We start from the raw sequence: 15,647 nt of genomic DNA on the forward strand, positions 1-15,647 counted from the left end.
AGAAAACCAAAGTTGAACAGCAACACAGAATTTCTTTCCTTAATCATAGTTTGTATTCAAGCTGTTATTAGAGGAAAAGGTTGTGTAAAAAGAAAATATAAAATGCATTTCAAGCATATGGAAAATGATGGATTCCTGAAAAAGCTGAAGAGTAAGGCAAAATGTGAGAAAGGGGAGAAAAAAGTAATGTGCATAATGTGGAGAGCTGGGGGTGGCAGCGGATGGGAGTAGTGGAGCCCACAGGATGTGTGTGGTGGGGCAGTAGGCAGTGCTTAGGGCATCATTTCACTTAAGTCTAGCCCCATATTCTATTTGTTATAATGAATCATTGCTACAACTAAATGCCAGTAACTGTGAATGTCTTCCTGTGAGATGGGCCAACATAGTGTGGTATACAGGCTGCTTATAATGCAAGACCACTGTAACTACAGTTCAGTCTGTGTATATTACCTCTAAAACACTAAAAAGGTGGCTTAGGAGAGGTGGTAGTAACAGGGTGATACTTAGACTGGAAGTGTCCAAGGGGGCCCCCAACTTGACATTTGCTGGGAGCCCCCAAAATCCTAACACCGGCCTTGATTGGAGCAGAGACTTTCCATTTGAAACTGATGATGACATTTCTGGAACTGTGTAACACAAGAAAGGCATTTATCCATGGAACAATTATTTTTCTGGTAATAACTTAAATGATAAAAATGTTACTTTGCAGGTTAGAACTGATGAACTGGAAGAAGATGATATTAAAAAATACAAGCATGGTCAGTGTAAAACTGTTGATAATATTGTGAAAGTCAGAGATGAGTTAAACTTGTAGGATGGAGGGTGGAGAATGGAAATGTGAAAACAACGTGTTGAAACACTTGTCAAGCGTTATTTTTGTGGTTAGTCATACAGGAACATTAAGATATGCTGGCCCACCTAAATCATGTTTCTTTTGTGGAGACGTTTCTCATTTAATTAATGATTGTGACAATGTACAATGTAACCAGTGTGGGGAGAAAGGACATACTTTCATGTGTGCTTGAATGGAGGTTGTGTAAAAAAGGGGTATACTTTTGGAAGGATTGTCAAGAGCAAACGGTAAATAATGAAAATGAAAGGGGGGGCATATACAAGGAAGGACAAGAAGAAGCTGGGGAGAGGGAGAACTAGATGAAGGAGAAGGCATAGAAGAAGTAAAAATATGGAGGAGAAATGTTTAAATCTAAGTACAAAAAGTCCTGGGGAATGAACAGAATAAGAAAAGGAATATGTAAATGAAGAAATTAAAAACAATCAAGAAACCGTGGAAAATAAAAACATGATATAGAGAAAGATAGAAGGACGTGATGAAATGATTTTATAATGTAAATCTCTGGGAATATTTGCCAGAAGAAATGATTAAAGCCATTAAAGTGCAGAAAAAGTGGTGCACTAAGACAGGAGATTGTCAGGATTTCCGCTGGAGATTGGTAATAAACAAGTTACCAGTAAAAGGGAATATTCCATATAAAAAGAAATGTAAAGCATATGTATATTTCGTGGGTAGACAGAGACAACAGAGCGTGTTTTTTTTAAATATAAAAGAGCGGTAAAGCTCTGGGAAAAATTGTGCGAAGAAATGTTTTTGAGAATATTAATTACATAAATATATAAATAATACAGATATGAATATGATTATGTATGGATATAAGGACAAGAAGAAAAAAATATGCAACAAGGTTAGATAAGAATTTATTTTATGTAGTACAAGTTATTTGGAAAGAAAGACTGAAAATCTTGTTTAATGGGAAATGTTTTTTATAAGATGTATTATGAAAAATTAGATTACAGTTGTAGAAGAAGGGGGGGGGTTATGGAAAGAGAACAAATAGGAAACTATAAGAAAAATGATAAATAGTGAAAAAATAGAAATGTATATATATATATATATATGTGCCTGTAAATATGTTAAATATGGACATTCAATAGATGCTGTGGGATCTTTTAATTGAAGCAGCTAGGACCTCAGTTTAACATCTCATACAAAGGACAACATACAGACATCAGGAGTGCAGCACCCCCCCCCCCATACTGCACTGCAGTCCATCTGCCTGATGTTTGAATAAAACCCACAGCTTTCTCCACCAAATTCATCTGTGCTACCTGTTGCTCCACTGACACTGGGAAGGCTACAGTATTCCAGCAGCTGTTTCAAGGGCAGATGGGGAGAAACTTACTCTTTTATATTTTGAATGATTTAACACAGGAATTCTCTTAAAAGCCTGCATAGTCAGCATTTCCAAAGCCAAGCAAACAATAAATTAAATTAAATCTTTTAGCTCTATATACTGGGTTAAATATAGTATGTATGGGATCAAAAATCTCTCTGACAGAAAAAAAAAACAATACTATTTTACATAACAAAATGGTATTTTATTACATTTAGCTGAAATACTGTTTCTAGTTGGGAGCAGTTATTAATCTAAAACTCTTAGCTGAATCAGACCATTAAGTTCTTAAAAGTGTTTCTGCTTCTTAATGCTCATTAACTGACATGCATTTTAATAATGGTCTCTCTACATTTTGCTCCGCTTCATAATAAATGCGCATGTGCATTCTCTACACCTGAGCTGAAAAGGTTATTTGATCGGACATTTAGCTCTGTGTTTTAGTAGGAAACTCATTTTCTTGCACATATTTTTAGCAAATGTTAAGCTCTACTGATTAATTTTTACTGAGAGGGTTTCTTGAAACATGCAATGCCTCCTGCTACAGGCCTTATATATGATTATATGTACAATTAAATACATGATCCTTATCAACAGGTAGCTTTGCATCATGTCCGAGAATATTTTACTATATATATATATATATATATATATATATATATATATATATATATATATATATATATATAGAGCATACTTTTGTGTGCAAAGAATGTCGAAATGGAATGTAGATCAAAAACACATATGTGAAAACACTGCTTTATAGCAATTGAATGGGGAAGTGGTGAAATGCAATTATATTACTTATGCTACATCTACAACATGTCAGGCAAGGATACTAGCCATATGAAGCAATGTTGCATTTATTAACTGACCTGCATACAATTAAAATACATTTATTTATTATTGTAGTCCCAGGTGTGACGTATGTTTGTGTACATAACATGTGACATAAATGTATAAATAAAAAACTGCATATTTGTCAAAAAATGAACCGAACTAAACTATGACCCATCTACAGACTGCGTACGTGCTCTAACTTTATCTGGATATTTTAACACAATGTATACCTTGTCACACCACAGCTTTTCCCTAAATTCCCTAAATGATTTTATCTAGGAAAATTGAAAGTGTTTTTCCATTCTTCACTGTTGACTAAATAGGCTGTATCTGCCCTTTTCAGTCAACTCCAGTATAAATCAAGTTACAGATATCATCACATTTTCCTGGGCATAGATTGTTATAGAATTATGTATAAAAATATGTAGATGCTAATGGATATTGTCGCCAACACAAACGTAATAGAGTATCAAATTTATGCTGAAAATGGTACTTGACAATTTAAGGATGTCTTGGCTGAGTATCATGCTTTTTGCTGTGGTGTTCACGAGCTTGTAACTACTTAATGCTTCACATAACATACTGATGTAGAACTCCTCACTTTGCTTGTATACCATAAACATGTTAAGCACAGTCCATGTGCTTGCATACATGTTCACTAACAATATAAACTACAGTGTATGAGGCAGTTGCAGAAATATGCTTCAGATACATACAGGAGTATTTTAAGTTATGCACATTGGGGAAAATACCAAACGGTTTTACTGAAGCCTGTGTTGCATTCCTGCACACACACAGACACACACACAGACACACACACACACACACACACACACACACATACATACACACACACACACACGATATTCATCCCTGGTTTGGCACCTATGACTCTAATGGACACAGGCAACCCGTAAATGGTTCTTCTCCCAGGCCCCTGCTTGTAAATGTTTCATCTGCCAAACCCCTGCTTACACTTATTAAATGTATCCGAACTTGCCAAAGATTTGAGATGCATGGCTAGGCTTAAAATGGCCCTTGTGGTCATTAGCCTAGTAAACACCTATGTAGATGGTAAGCTATTTATCATTTGGTTGAAGAGATGCTTTGCTAGAGAGAACTGGAGTATGGGGATAAATACAGGGCAGGCAAATGGGATTTAGATGATTTTGTGGGTTAAAATGAGCTGGGTATAATACAAGTGGTGACGAAGTTTGAGCCAGTTAAGTGTATTCAGTGCTAAACAGTCCCTTTGTCTCTGTCTTTGTTAATAGTAACTCCTTCTTCTTCTTCTTTCGGCTTTTCCCGGTTAGGGATTGCCACAGTGGATCACCTGTCTGCTCTTGATTGGCAGTGGAGTTTTACGATGTTGAGTTGCCAGCCCGGCGCCCAACTTTCCACAGAAGGCACACATATGCACACACACCTAGGGCCAATTTAGAGTGTCCAATCCACCGACAGCATGTCTTTGGGATGTGGGAGGAAACTGGAGCACCCTGCCATGACCACAGGGAGGACATGCAGACTGCACACAGAAGACACCCCGGCTGAGGATCGAACTGGAGAACCTCTTGCTGTGAGGCGGCAATGCTAACCACTGCACCACCGTGGCTGCCCTGTCTTTGTTAATAGTAACTGTGAAGGTTAATAAGGCCATGGTAATGCTATGGGAGGGTCTGTAGTAGAGTTCCTTGCCTGTGTTAATCTGTCTTTTACTATAGTTATGTAATTCTTTAAAGTCTTGTTGGTTTTGGAAAGATCTATGTTTTAAGCATTCTTTCCAAGCACTATCCAAGTCTCTTTCATGTATTAGGTGCCTGCTATGAGTGGATAAACAAGGCGCATGGTTATTCCTTATTTTATTTATTCTAGTTGGAGCCAGACTGTTGTGGGTTTTCAGGAAAAGGGTGTCAAATTTGCAAACACGTTCATTTGGTGGAATACTTTTCAGGATAGACCAGTTAAAGGAACTTAGAATTCTATTAATTGCATCAGGATTAAAATTAGAGAGGTTATGTGAAGTTCGATGCAAGTCTTGTTTGATATAATAGGTACTGAGTTTGTTTGCATACACAGAGAGGTGGTCACATACTTAGTGGAACTGGACACCAAAATCCAGTCAAGAACTGAGTCACAGTTTTTGGGATAATAATAAAGTATGAGGAAGGAAATGAGTTGAGTTCAGCCAAATAGTTTGAGGCAAGTTGATGGGTATTTTGTGGAAATAATCTGCCAATCATTTAATTAGAAATTGTATATGAGATCCAGTTTAGGATGTTTTCGAGGGTTGAAGCATTATTACCTAGCAGAATATAGAGAACTATAACATATACTTGTTTATTTTTTTTTTTTTAGTTTAAGATGAGAAATGAGGAGTTTGGCGCTATGGAATTTGAGAATAGGTTTATTATAGGGTAAGATTTCAATATAGTCAGGATATAGTAAAGCTATTCCACAAACTGTTTTGAGTTTTATCAGCCCTGGTGATATTATAACTAGTGAGTGAAATATGAGTCAGGTATATGCAGTTTTAGCCATGTTTCAATTATGGCAAGAATATCTGGTTTACTGTGGGAGATCCAGGCATGGAGTTATCAAATTTTATTTTAGATGCTATGAGTATTTAAGGAAATAAATGTAAGGAGCTTGGGTGAGTTGAGTGGGGGGAGTTGAGTTTTGATATTTCTGGTGTTGGTGGTATGTTCCATGTTTAGGAAGGAGATGGGTGGGCTGAGTAGGAAGGGCTTTTTGGCTTGGGATGAGTTTTGGAGGCTGCTGGGGAGTCAGGATGTGCAGAGGGACCAGGATTGGGGTGAATGGTGAAGAGACAGAAAGATGATACGTTTGTTAAGCTCGTTTTGGTTTAACTTTAATTGTTAATTTTTACTTGGCGAGATAGATGTTACCCTTTATTTATTTATTTAACATTTGTTAACCAGGAAAGTCCGATTTGGAACAAATCTAATTTTCAGTGGAGGCCTGGGGAGAAACACTACAGACACATGTCTTTACAACATGGAAGGAAACCCATATGAATGCTTGGAGGACATGCAGACTCTGCACAGAAGGCATTCCAGCCGAAAATCGAACTGGAGAACCTCTTGCTGTAAGGCAACAGTGCTACCACTGCACCACTGCGCTGTCCATAGTTATTTAAATTTGAAATAAAGCTTGGGTGAGTCATTTTATATAGTGGAAGCGATTATGGGTGAAGTGGGGTGATTTGAATGGTTAGAGGTGAAGGAGGTAGTGGAAGAAATGTTTGTAAGATTAAGTGATGTGTGATAATTTGTAATGTGATAAAATAAAAAGAGTAAGGATGCAGTAATATTTAACAGAAGCATGATAGGTAAGTTTGTAGAGAGATTGGTCACTGAGCTAAAATAGTGAGGAACACATATAAGAGGGGTAGAAGCAGATAGTGGATGAACTGTTCTTGCCAAGAAGACTGCTGATGTCTTTCCAAAGAAAGGATGGATTGTTATAGTTTTACATTTGAAGTGCAGCATAGTACTCCTTTTTTGCTTATCTAATAATCAACTGATATTTGTTCCTAAAATGTTTATACTTTTCTTTACATTGCTTATTACTTGATTGTTTAAGTCTCCAGGCCTTGTCTCACTCAGTTGTGGTTATCCTGTCTGACTTAGTAATCCAGAGCACAGGTCTGCGATTGATTCTGACTTCCCTTGATGCAGCATGTCAGCTGAGGGTGTCTAACAGTGTTTTGTTGAAAAGAGGAAAGACAGAGTTAATAATATCGGGACTGTATTTGATAAAAGACCAGTCAATGTTCTGTAGGGGTTGATCAGCTGTAGCAGTGGGCAGGCCTATTAATCTTCAAATAAGAGCTGTGAAATTTACAATGGTAGAGCATTTGTGTTTGCAGATTAAATATATAGGAAAGTGTCACACACATGGTTAGACAGTCTGCCATTTGTATGCATATTATTTGGATTCTATGTGTGAAACTAGTATGCAATATAAAACATATGAACACTGAGATGGCAGCCAAAGTGAGTAAAAAAGCCTTGTGTGTTAGTAAGCATGTAAGTGTAAGGAGATACAGGAGGAAAACTGGCAATTATGTCAATCTGAAGCACAAAGACCTACAGCAAAAAAAGCAGAAACCTCTGATCAATACAAGTAAGAAAACCTCTACATGGTAACCATTTGAAATGTAGTAACCTGCTAGAGCGAGTCTCGAAATGACTGAAGGGCCGAGAGATTTCTCAGAATTGTTTCTTTTCAACAAGGTATGGTGATCTTGGAGATGGTATATATAAGTTCAGGGAGTAAGCCCCCCCCCCCCCAAAAAAAAAAGTTTAAAGTAATAGAGCAATTTTTGAGAGTCCCTCTTCTCCTGTTTTTTTTATCTTTTTTTTTTTTTTTGGTTTGCTGGCACTTGGCATTTCAAGTGCTGACATTTCAGTAGGGAGCCTTTATAAATACATAAGACAACAAAGAAAGATGAAAGTTGAGATAGTGAAGCTACATCAGATGAATATGATCTGGATGTGAAAAGACAATGAAAAGATATAACTGTTAAATGAATATTGTCCTCACTTTTCATGAAGGAAGAGAAGAAGAGTTTAAAAAAGTAGTGAGGAGGAGTTCTTAGTATAAGGGGAGTTCATTTCAGTGCGTTCACTGAGGGGGGTTCCTGAAAGAACAAACTTGTAAAAGGAATAAACCACTAGATCAAAAAACAACACGGACCACAAGCTGCTCTCTGTTGATGTCCAAAACACGATGAGGAAACTGTGAAAGTTAAAAGAGATGTTGATTTATTATTAAGCGTTCAATTTTAAAATCCACTTTTCGTCGAGTACTCCTTAATCAACTTCATCAGATAAAATCGTGTAAACAGCCATTTCCAAATGAAAGCCCTTTATATAGGCTCCTTACTAAATCACATGGACATAATAGTAACATTGTTATTGGCTAGATGTTTTTACAACCATGTAGTTGTGTCAAAGTTGAAAATAACTTGGCACTTTGATGTTTAAATTTAAGTTACAACTGTTACCCAACAATTTAAAACTCCAAACACAATTATAAACCGCACTAAATAGTACATATATACATACTGCAACATAAGTTCTTCGCTGCCTATAATGTCAAACAGCTGTTGTCGTTTCTTGAATTAAACATCTCACTAAAAATAAATAGTAATCTCAAACATGTTTTCACCCAGTAATAAACTTAGTTTTAAATTGTTGGGTAACAGTTGTAACTTAAATTTAAACATCAAAGTGCCAAGTTATTTTCAACTTTGACACAACTACATGGTTGTAAAAACATCTAGGCAATAACAATGTTACTAGTATGTCCATGTGATTTAGTAAGGAGCCTAAATGACTGAAGGGCCGAGAAAGGGCTTTCATTTGGAAATGGCTGTTTACACGATTTTATCTGATGAAGTTGAGTAAGGTGTACTCGACGAAAAGTGGATTTTAAAATTGAACGCTTAATAATAAATCAACATCTCTTTTAACTTTCACGGTTTCCTCGTCATGTTTTGGATGTCAACAGAGAGCAGCTTGGGGTCCGTGTTGCTTTTTGGCTCCTGAAAGAACACATATGCTCTTTTTGAAGGAAGTGGAAACCGAGACGTACTGATCAACAGATAGGGGATGTGTTTAAGGAAACACAAGTACTCAGAATTAAGGCACTATCCTGATGAAGTGACTGGATATCGCCAAACACACATGTATCCTACAGGAAAAGCAGATATGTAGGACACAGAGCACTCAGCACTATTCCTTATATCCTACAAGAACAGCAGATATGTAGGACACAGAGCACTCAGTACTATTCCTTATATCCTATAGGAACCATAGATATGTAGGGCACAGAGCACTCGGTACTATTCCTTATATCCTACAGGGACAGTAGATATGTAGGACACAGAGCACTCAGTACTATTCCTTATATCCTACAGGAAAAGCCGATATGTAGAACAGAGATTACTCAGTACTATTCCTTATATCCTACAGGAACAGCAGATATGTAGGACAGAGAGCACTTGGTACTATTCATTATATCCTACAGGAACCGCAGATATGTAGGACAGAGAAAACTTGGTACTATTCCTTATATCCTACAGGAACAGCGGATATGTAGGACAGAGAGCACTCAGTACTATTCCTTATATCCTATAGGAACCATAGATATGTAGGGCACAGAGCACTCGGTACTATTCCTTATATCCTACAGGGACAGTAGATATGTAGGACACAGAGCACTCAGTACTATTCCTTATATCCTACAGGAACAGCAGATATGTAGGACACAGAGTGCTCAGTACTATTCCTTATATTTTGTTTATTAGATTCCGCGGTGGTGCAGCGGTTGCGTTGTTGCCTCATAGCAAGAGGTTCTCCCGTTCATTTCTCGGCTTGGGTTGGGAGTGCCTTCTGTGTGGAGTCTGCATGTCCTCCCCGCGGTCGAGTGGGCATTCAAAAGACATGCGTTGAATGGGCATGCCTTCGTTGAAGGTTGGGCTGGCAACTCGACACCATAAGAAAAAACAACTGCCAATCATTAGCAGACCGGAGTTCCACTGTGGCAACCCCTAACCGGGAAAAGCCGAAAGACAAACAACAACAACAACATAAATGAGAAAAGAGCGTGATGGAAACTGCAGATACAACAGGAAGCCTGCAATATCAGTGTGCTATCTCAGACCAAAAAAAAATAAAATTTCAAGCATAGCATTTGCAGCCAAAGGTAACAGAATGCTTTTTAGTGTACTTCATCTGCATTCCTGGGATAGGTGTACAGCTGCAGAAGAGAAAAATCGTCTTCTACTGAAACCTCTAGATCCTGCCTTCTGTAGAACTCCCTTCTTTCCTCAAGACAAGACATGTTAGTCTGTAAGCCTCTTTGCAAGAATGCTCCCAGCCTGAATTGGAATTACCTTAACAGTGTTCCAACAGATAATTCCCATCTGGATTATTTCTTTTTTTTTTCCTGTAATATGCTGTGCTAGTCTAATTACAACAATATAGCGGTTCTCTTCTAGTGACCCACACAATAGGAGAATAGTCTCTTTCTTAACGGTTAAGAACATTGTCTATGTGATCACCAACCAGTTTGGTTTGCTGGCTGTAATCTTGTTTTCTGCAGCCTGTTTGCATGCATATTTTCATGGATCTACACAGGTATTCCTCTACATTACTGTATTATATAGCACGGTATTCCTCTACATTACTGTATTATATAGCACGGTATTCCTCTACATTACTGTATTATATAGCACGGTATTCCTCTACATTACTGTATTATATAGCACGGTATTCCTCTACATTACTGTATTATATAGCACGGTATTCCTCTACATTACTGTATTATATAGCACGGTATTCCTCTACATTACTGTATTATATAGCACGGTATTCCTCTACATTACTGTATTATATAGCACGGTATTCCTCTACATTACTGTATTATATAGCACGGTATTCCTCTACATTACTGTATTATATAGCACGGTATTCCTCTACATTACTGTATTATATAGCACGGTATTCCTCTACATTACTGTATTATATAGCACGGTATTCCTCTACATTACTGTATTATATAGCACGGTATTCCTCTACATTACTGTATTATATAGCACGGTATTCCTCTACATTACTGTATTATATAGCACGGTATTCCTCTACATTACTGTATTATATAGCACGGTATTCCTCTACATTACTGTATTATATAGCACGGTATTCCTCTACATTACTGTATTATATAGCACGGTATTCCTCTACATTACTGTATTATATAGCACGGTATTCCTCTACATTACTGTATTATATAGCACGGTATTCCTCTACATTACTGTATTATATAGCACGGTATTCCTCTACATTACTGTATTATATAGCACGGTATTCCTCTACATTACTGTATTATATAGCACGGTATTCCTCTACATTACTGTATTATATAGCACGGTATTCCTCTACATTACTGTATTATATAGCACGGTATTCCTCTACATTACTGTATTATATAGGACTGCGTATTTACTTCAGACGTGGGCTGCCATGCTTTTTTCAGGTAACCCTTCTCCCTTGCAATACATGTATTTTAGAGTTACAGTGGCTATAAAAATCTTACACATCCCTGTTAAAATGCCAGGTTTTTGTGATATAAAAAATGAGACCACAATAAATCATTTAAAAAATGTTCCCACCTTTAATGTGACCTGACCTATAACCTGTACAATTCAATTGAAAAACAAACAAATTTATTATGGGAAAAAAAAAATGTACGTTAAGCTGGTTGCATAAGTGTGCACACCTTTAAACTAATACTTTGTTGTGTGTGGCCACCCTTAAACTAATACTTTGTTGAAGCACCTTTTGATTTAATTGCAGCATTCAGTCTTCTTGGATACACACCTGCCATCAATTAAAGAGACTCTGATTAACTCCCCCACAAAAAAAATTCAGCTGTCTTCTGTTAGACACAAGTTGCATTTTAGGAAAAAAATAATAAATTGTATTCCTCCATTGATTTACAGTGATGTAATTTTTATTCTAATTTGTTACATTTTGAGACTGAGAATCATTTTAATGTTTACGCAAAAAATGAAGATGTGAATGTTAGCCTTGGTGAGCAGTAACATGGATTAACTTTTAAACTGATATCAAGCCTTCATATAAAGGCAAGGGTGTTGTTAGACCTAATGTTAAATAATATTTAAATATGTGCAAAGAACATTAAAGTAACATGTCTATGTTTAGTATTGTCAGTAGGACACAACACAATATGTCTCTGAAAGAAATGGGTGATAACCTTGTTTAAAGGTCTAATGCAAGGCTTCACTGAACAGGATGTCTTGGGTAAGTTGCTAGTAGTGATAATGTGGTATTACCTGTTAAAAGTGTGTACGTATTTGCATAACTCACCTAGAAGGCTAATGATTTTGGGGTGCAGTAGTTATACTGGGAAAGTTTGAAAACATAATTATTTATTGAAATTAGTGTCAACCTTTGTATTGCTACATTAAAAACTCGGGGCATTTTTAACAAAAGAATATAGGTGTCAGATGGGAAACAAATATGTAATGACCACTAGATGATATATTTAGTAATAGTACCAATATTCAGACTGATTATGGAATTAATGCTTTGCAGATATTCTTACAGAAATAACTGTTTATTTATATTTGAACCATAGGACCAACAAATTAAAGAAACTGTAATGGGGTACCCCTTTGTTCTCATTTACATCAATCATTTTGTGAATTATTTTGAAAATTAATATTTACATAGTAATGCTTTTTTTTCAGAAGTACATGTTCAATAATTATAGTCATATTAATGATTTGTATTTGTTTATTCATGAGTTGGAGAAGTTCTTTACAGTCCTTAAAAAACAAATTAGACGTGGTCTCAGTTTCAAGTACGAAGTTCAGACTCCAGAAGCCAGTCATTTGAACAGTATAATAACAGAAGTGATGACAGAGAAAAAATGGATTAAACATTATAGGAAGCCAATAGCAACCAGTGTTTTTTTTTTTTTTTTACATGGCTTAGGTTCCCATTCATCCCATTTGTTCAAATTCTTACCCTGTGTGCAAGAAGGGCATGCAGTGTGTTTGTGAATATTATTTGATAGAAGCACAAAATATTTTTAAAATGTTAAATAGGTAATATCAGTATAATGATGTGATGTCTGATTATGGGATGGGTAATTCTTTGCAGAGTGATTGGCAAGTCTCCTCTGGTCTTACTTAAATGAGAGAAGAGCAGTAAAAGATATGATGGACAATAGCCATATTATTGGACCCCATTGTACTTTGCCTTGTAAGTACCTTTGTGGGCCCTGTACAATCTAGTCATTCATTTGTAGAGCTCTTGATAAGATTAATGGTTCTACTTTTTCCACCAGGGTTACTTTACTTGTAATACTTAGAGGTGGTTTATGCCATGACATATACCTGTAACCAATATTATACAGGTGAAATGAAAGGAAGTTTAAGGTGAGAGCAGAAAAGCAGAGCAGGAACATCAGAAATAAAATGCTTTGAAAGTACTACTGCTGTACATTTTGCAGAATGGCATTCTGGTACCCATAAGGATGTCAGAAACAGAGGTTTTGAGCAACCTAAAATTTATTTAACAACTGTTTACTGGGAAAGTCTGACTGGGACAGAGCACATTTTCAGCAGGAACCCAGGGAGAAATATTCCAGACATGTCTTTGTAATGTGGGAAGAAATTGGAGCACATGGAAGAAGCCCACACGAGAACAGGGAGGACATACAGACTCTGCACAGAAGGCACCCCAGCCAAGAATAGAACCAGAGAACTGTGAGGCAACAACACTAACTGTTATATCACTGTGGCACCCATGTTAGAAGTAGTAGATATATTAAAGAATTATTGTTCTATAAAGAAAATGCATTGATTATAAAATACCTTGTCCATACGAGGCTTAAAAATGAAATAAAGTAGAAGAGCTTTACTAACTTAAAATCTTGTTCTTGTTTACTATTAATTCTTCTGGGCTTAATTGTCTGCTCTCTCTCTCACATACACACTTACTTTTATTACTCCCCTGGAAGGTATACCAAGGTAGAAAGAGCTGTTATAAGTCCTAATAGCACTGCCAGTTGCTGCTGCCATTTTTCCGTACTATTCGCAGAAAACAACTTGTTCTTATCAATGCTATATGAACAGTTCAACAATGGCAATATCTTAATTTGCAAGACTATAAATTACTCCACTGAGCAATTGCAACAACAGCATACTGGTGCTCTCTAACTGCTAAGAAGAATATAAACACACGTGCCCCCACAACAACAAGATGAGCACCAAAAAATAAGTCTACTTAATTTAAACTTTTGTTAGCAAACAGCTTTCTACAACCTCCTTGCTACAATTGTTACAGTCCTGTGTGTGAATGTTTTACTATGCCAGCTTTTAGGGCTTTTACCTGCACTGTGCTGAATAAACCAATAGTCCAGTGCAGCTAGAAAAACAGACCAATAGCACAACTGAGTTTGATTAGCTCTTCTCTCATTGGCTCTACAACTCAGTCGATGAAAGTACACAGATTGCAATGGTCAGTAGGTACAAACGCACACACACAATTTCATATACTGATACTTATACAACCACTCATATATCCTCCCAATACCCACAAACCAAGTGACACACATGCATGCATACATTCTCAAAGTAAGGGCACCTGTGAATTCTATGCACTGCAAGTCTCTTACCATGGCACTACACTGGAAAGCATATTTACATAGACCATTAGGGCTGCCACCTTTTCAGATGCCCAAAGTGGGGCATTTTTGGTACAAACATCAGATTTTACAGGCCAAAACATACCCATGGCCAGTACAAAGGCCAGAACTTCACTTTTTTGCCTAAATAAAAGCTTATTCTTGTAGCATTTTAGTTGCTTATTCTGTTTCTTATAACATTTAGGTGTTTCAGATACAGAATAACTATTTTATGCAACTATTACATAAAATATAGGAAATAATTTTGCCCTAAAATCTCAGGACATTTGCCATTTTTATTATTTTTTTTTGCAGGACACAGCTGCCCAAAGAGGGACTGTCCCTCACAAAGTGGGACAGGTGGTAACCCTATAGAGCATGCCACAGGCTGCCACATTCATATAAAGCAGTATGATCTTTGCTGCCCAGGAGCACAAAGCAGTGCTTGTAGTCAGTAAAGTGAAGGTCTATGAATTAGGGTGCTCTTGAAAAGTATGAAAAACAGGTTTTGCTTCTCTTGCATACTTTCCAAACAGACTACAACTATTATTGCATTTCTTATAATATTAGTAGCATAAGAATATGATTTCCATGACCCTCTATATTACTATAAGGTATAGAACTCCATTTTTACTTAAAACCTGGGATACCATGCTTTTTTTCATGTATCCCTTCACCCTTGAGACACTTGCATTTTAGAATCATACGTTTAATATCACTGCACTAACTATACACAGCCTAGATGGACTTATTTTGATTCACACATTAAATTCCCATACTCAGAGTAAGAATGATTTAGAAAATCTTTCCTAACTGCATTGTGGAGCAGGAATATTAATGAATTGTCTGCATTCCATTTTTTCTGCCATTTGGTTCATCTTCCTTCTTTGTAAAAGTATTATAAGCATAAAAAGTATGCATCTTGTTTTATTTCAGAAAATACAACGGGCAGTATATGTTTGAAAACAGAAACTGTAATAAGTGTAGAACAATTAGAATTTAAGTAGATGTGCTTGTAAATGGGAAATAAAAGCATGTAAGCTCACTGGTGGTTAAAGGTCTGTGCACAGTTTATAAAGACAACAATATACATAAACCTTTGAAGTAATTCATTTTAAATAATGTTTCTTCACGTTAAAGTATCTCAGAAATAAGTTTTCTTTGATTGTTTGTCTGACTTTTAGCCGACACGTTCCGACAGAGGCTGGTTCATATTTCCCTTCGGTAAGAACCCGTGGTGGATTTACCTAGCCAGTGCACTTCCTGCACTTCTTGTTACCATCTTGATTTTCATGGATCAGCAGATCACAGCGGTCATTGTCAACAGGAAGGAACACAAGCTGAAAGTGAGCATTTCCTTTCTGCCTACAGCAC

The 15,647-nt window shown here is 36.7% G+C and overlaps 1 protein-coding gene across 2 annotated transcripts in view; it reads left to right on the forward strand.

Annotated features, from left to right (window-relative positions):
• SLC4A5 (solute carrier family 4 member 5) overlaps positions 1-15,647 on the forward strand; it is a 765,106-nt gene that overhangs the window by 611,503 nt on the left and 137,956 nt on the right. For both annotated transcript variants that reach the window (XM_044083082.1, XM_044083081.1), the window contains exon 17: positions 15,458-15,619. In XM_044083082.1, coding sequence (XP_043939017.1) covers positions 15,458-15,619 — 162 coding nt within the window. The remainder of the gene's footprint in view (positions 1-15,457; positions 15,620-15,647) is intronic.

Source organism: Protopterus annectens, chromosome 9.part0, assembly GCF_019279795.1.
Source record: "Protopterus annectens isolate FY-2018-M chromosome 9.part0, PAN1.0, whole genome shotgun sequence".
Lineage (NCBI taxonomy): Eukaryota > Metazoa > Chordata > Ceratodontiformes > Protopteridae > Protopterus > Protopterus annectens.